Consider the following 4,407-nt stretch of genomic DNA (forward strand, 5'->3'; position numbering starts at 1 on the left):
CTCAGGGAAACTATATAAAAGATTTGAAATATAATTGTAAAAACACTTTAAAACAAAAAAATATTCATTTCAAAGTATACAAAAAAATACATAAACATTTTTTCTCATTTTCTTTTTAAATACAACTTGATTTCATTATAAGATATAAATTAGCCATTTGATACAAAAGTTAATAGTTTTAACATTTAAACTATTATTTTATCCAAATTATCATTTTTTACGGATTTTGTTGAATATTTTTATGCATATGCTTAATAAGCAACATTCGGAGTGAGCTGAAGCTTGAGGATTAAATGAATCAGTTCAAAAACAATTAAAAATTTTGAAGAATAAAAATTTAGATTTTCCATAGCATTAGAAACAAAGATCCATCAAAATTATAAAATTATAGTATAAAATAAATTCAAGAGTAACATGTAAATTTCCCTTCAGCCTTTTCCATTAATTTAATAATAATGTTCAGCTGGATAATAATTTTTATTCCCTACATCCGTTTTAAAGAATTAACGTTAAAAGTATACTTAAATTTGATCACCTAGAATTTTTGATTATCTAAAATAATACATTTTTTATCAATCCCAGATACATAGTAAAGATTAAACTTTTTTTTTCTATAACAATACTGGAATTCTTAATTGTACGTTAAAATAATTATTCGATTTCAAGAAATACTGCTGAAATAGCCAACTAGTAAAAGAAAGAGATTTCTTGTCGACTCCCAGTCTAACAGGCTTCTTTCCTTATGAACCATACATTTAGACTTGGACATGGACCAATAAATTATATCTAAACCATTGAGCGTAAATATCTAATATATCTTTTTGTGTCAGTAAGATAAAATAATATTTTCAGGTCAATTTTTCATTCTTATTATAAGCTGGAGGAATTAAACTCTAAAAAAATCTTATAAAACTTATAATTATGTAATCTTATATTTTTTTCAAATAAGTCATTATTTAAAAAAAGGGAAAAAAATTATTTAAAGAAAAAACATAGCGCCTATTTAGAAATAAGTCCAAATAATACAGCTGCATAAACTAAAATATGTTTATTCATTACGCCATTCAAAGATTTATTTTTTTCAGTTTTCCCATCAAAAATTATTCCGTACATGCTTCAACTGTTTAGCGCTTATATAATCAATTTCAATTCATTTTTCGTTGTAACTTTCATAATTTCTTCTCGAAGTAAAGATTGGTTTATTAGCATTAATTTTTCAGTGAATGAAGAACATATTTTCGATGTTATAAAATAAAACAGAACACAAATGAGAGCTCAAATAATATACTTAGCATTGGCTAGCAATAAGTGCTCTATAAAAAGTGCCATTAGTAATAATACTATGAAACTGCAATCAACAATAGATGGTGGTACTTTGCGAAGTACACCTTCAATGGTAAATTGGGTTGTGCCATCATAAAACGTGCTGTAAGAGTGCTATAAAAGTGCCCGACCTTGTTCCCACATACTTTGTGTTTTTATACTCTGTGTTTTGTTTCAAATATAATTATTTTTAAAAACATAAAAGCTACTATATTTTGAGGTCCAAAAATTACTTATTTAGTGCATTATCAAAAATAATTTAGTAAAAAAAATCCGGTTACAATGATGATGAATGCATTTTGAATATTTTATGTAAAATTTGAAAAAAACATTTTTTTTAGATTTTCTGAGCATGTTTCTATTAATTATTCTATTAATTATCATTTTTCTCTTTGTTTCAATTCAAATTTTTTTAGTAAAAAAGATATGTAACCTTCATTCGCAGGAGAGTAAATTTTTAAATAATTTAAATTATGCTTTTAAGAATCATAATTTATGTTAATGCATCTTGAGTTACATTATTATCATTTGTAAGTTTCATTTAAATAAATTGTTTTCTATTTTTATGAAGAAAAAAAGTAATTTGAATTATATATTTTTTATGAACGTTTTCTCGCTCAGGGAAACGAATCATTTTTGGAATATTGATACAGTAACAAATAACTTTTTTTAATTACTAAGAATCTTTCAACCTTATGATAAATGATAAATCGTGTTTGACTCTACGAATTGTCGAACATGCATTTACAATGTCTGACAATTTCTCTTTAAAATTTTTTTACCAGTTGATGAGATTAATGAGTTTCTTTAAATTCAATTACAGTGTAAAATATGAGCAATGCCTTTAAATGATAATACGAAAAAATGTTTCATGGAAATTTTAGAATTTCATTTTTCCATTAATACCTTATTCATACATTTTATTTGAAATTGTTTTAAAATTCACGACGAATTAACGGTTACTGAATTTGCAGTAACGTGATGCTTTTATTTCTAAATTTAAATACAAAACAATTGCTCATTTTCCATAAACAATTAAGGACACCATGTATGATTTAAAACTTAATTAATGTTAAGGTATATTGCCTTGTCTATCCATATAACATTAAAGTATTTTTTTAAAAACAAAAAATAACTATCAATATTTATTAATAGTTAGTTTAAAAAACATTTGCCTAGCTTTCAACGTGCCTGACAAGCTTTTTAGGCGCCGAAGCCAATGGTCGCGGGTTCGAAACGCACCTTGTGCATGAATGTCAGTTTCCCTCTTTCTCTCTGCGTGTGTGTTTGTCCTCTCTTGTATGCTCTGAGAACGTGGCCCACACCTTAAATGAGACTTATGGCCATGTGGTAAGGTTGGTCACCTCCGTTGACTCAGGTTCACAAGTGCCGCCCACCAGATTACATTCTTTGACATGGACGATGACGGAAGTGTTTCATGTTTAATGTTAAGTTCGATGAATGCCACTAGAACAAAATTCATTTCTTATAATATATATATATATANATATTTCTTTGAAGAGCCGCATGCAATTGATAGTAGATACTCAAAATGATCAACAATTATTAGTTCCAGCTTTACAAGACTGATTATTTGATAAGTTTTTTTGAAAAATTATCACATAGGTTGACCATTTTTAGTATTTATGATTGGACTTTAATTTAAGCTTAAATATAACTGTAAATTGACAAGAATGTTTAAAATTGTTATTTTGTAATGATATTTTTATGAAGTTTTAGTCATAATTTATTTTTAGTTGACCTTACTAATTAAAAGATATCATTAATAATTATCAACCGCGATTAAAAGATATTATCAATAATTATCAACCGTGACGAGAAATAGTGGTTAATGTGCTTTGCTTTTTATGGTAAAATTATGCAACGGATTCTAAAAGACGTAGTATTACTTAATATTTGCTGTTTGATGGTTTGTCTTGTGCACTCTTTAAACATAAGGACATATATTTGAAAAATCTAATTTATCTAAAAATAACTTTATTCATTGAATAGTTAAATAGATTAGACTTATAAAAATTATTTCAAGTACCTTTTTAATCGATCCCATTTCAAAATTTAAAAATATGGAGACATATTTGGAGATACTTTTATAAATAATTGAAGAATTATCTCTTCAAATCTATACTAATACAATCTCCTTTTTGAATACAATTTTGTAAAAAAAAAAGATTAAATCAAATCACTCACCGTGAGATTTGACTTTCACAGGAATCGTAAAAATTAAAAGAAATCGAAACAAACATGTTTTAACCTTTTTCTTCTTAGAATTCATGTCAGTGAAATAATTTGTTGTATCAAATTCTCCAACGTTCACAAATTATCCTTTGTTAGTAGTTAAACGCATCGTGATAAAAGTTTTTTTTCCTCACAAATTTGCCTCCCACGGAACCATAGATGAAACCAATTATCTCCAATATTTAGATATAGTTACAATTTATGGCAAATTATTTCCCATCATAAAAGGAGTTTTAATAGCTCTTAACGCAAAACTCGACGAAAACTTTTCAGTTAAGTCATCATAAAGATCCCATCAGTAACTTCTCACTGAAAAAGCGCTACCAAGTGTCCGACGGTGAAACCAACTACAAAGTCGCTTCGCAAGATCTAAAACTGCCGCTATATGCACACTGCTGCGTTGACATTGCCAGTGCAAAGATTTGATGCCGCTTTAGTTAGATGAGGCCGATAGATGGCGCTGGGAATATTCGACCGTTCCCACCTTGAGGAAGAAGAGGAGACGATATTTTGACAAGTTTTTAGCGTGCGAAAATATGATTAGTTGCATTTTTTGGTTCTTCTATCTCACGTCTTTTAACATTAAATTTCTAGAGCTGAGATTGCTCTTTTATTATTCCGTTACGTTTATTGTCTTTTTTTCGTTGATGTTTGACATATTACTATTCCAACATTGAAAATACATTTTCAAAATTTACGTTTAAAGCTTAGATTTTATTTTATTCTCAAGTAGGCAATGATTCTTTAAAACAAAACTATTTCTAGGAGAAAAAGAAACAAAACCTCTAAATTTTTGACGAAGTCAATGTGTTTAAAGACGTCTTTATT

General features: G+C 27.4%; 1 protein-coding gene across 1 annotated transcript in view; it reads right to left on the bottom strand.

Moving 5' to 3' along the window:
• LOC107457018 (lachesin) overlaps positions 1-4,003 on the bottom strand; it is a 221,079-nt gene extending 217,076 nt beyond the window's left edge. The window contains exon 1 of the mRNA XM_016075047.3: positions 3,532-4,003. Coding sequence (XP_015930533.1) covers positions 3,532-3,616 — 85 coding nt within the window. The 5' untranslated portion in view covers positions 3,617-4,003. The remainder of the gene's footprint in view (positions 1-3,531) is intronic.
• Positions 4,004-4,407: the final 404 nt, after the last annotated feature.

The sequence above is a fragment of the Parasteatoda tepidariorum genome, chromosome 3 (genome assembly GCF_043381705.1).
Source record: "Parasteatoda tepidariorum isolate YZ-2023 chromosome 3, CAS_Ptep_4.0, whole genome shotgun sequence".
NCBI lineage: Eukaryota > Metazoa > Arthropoda > Arachnida > Araneae > Theridiidae > Parasteatoda > Parasteatoda tepidariorum.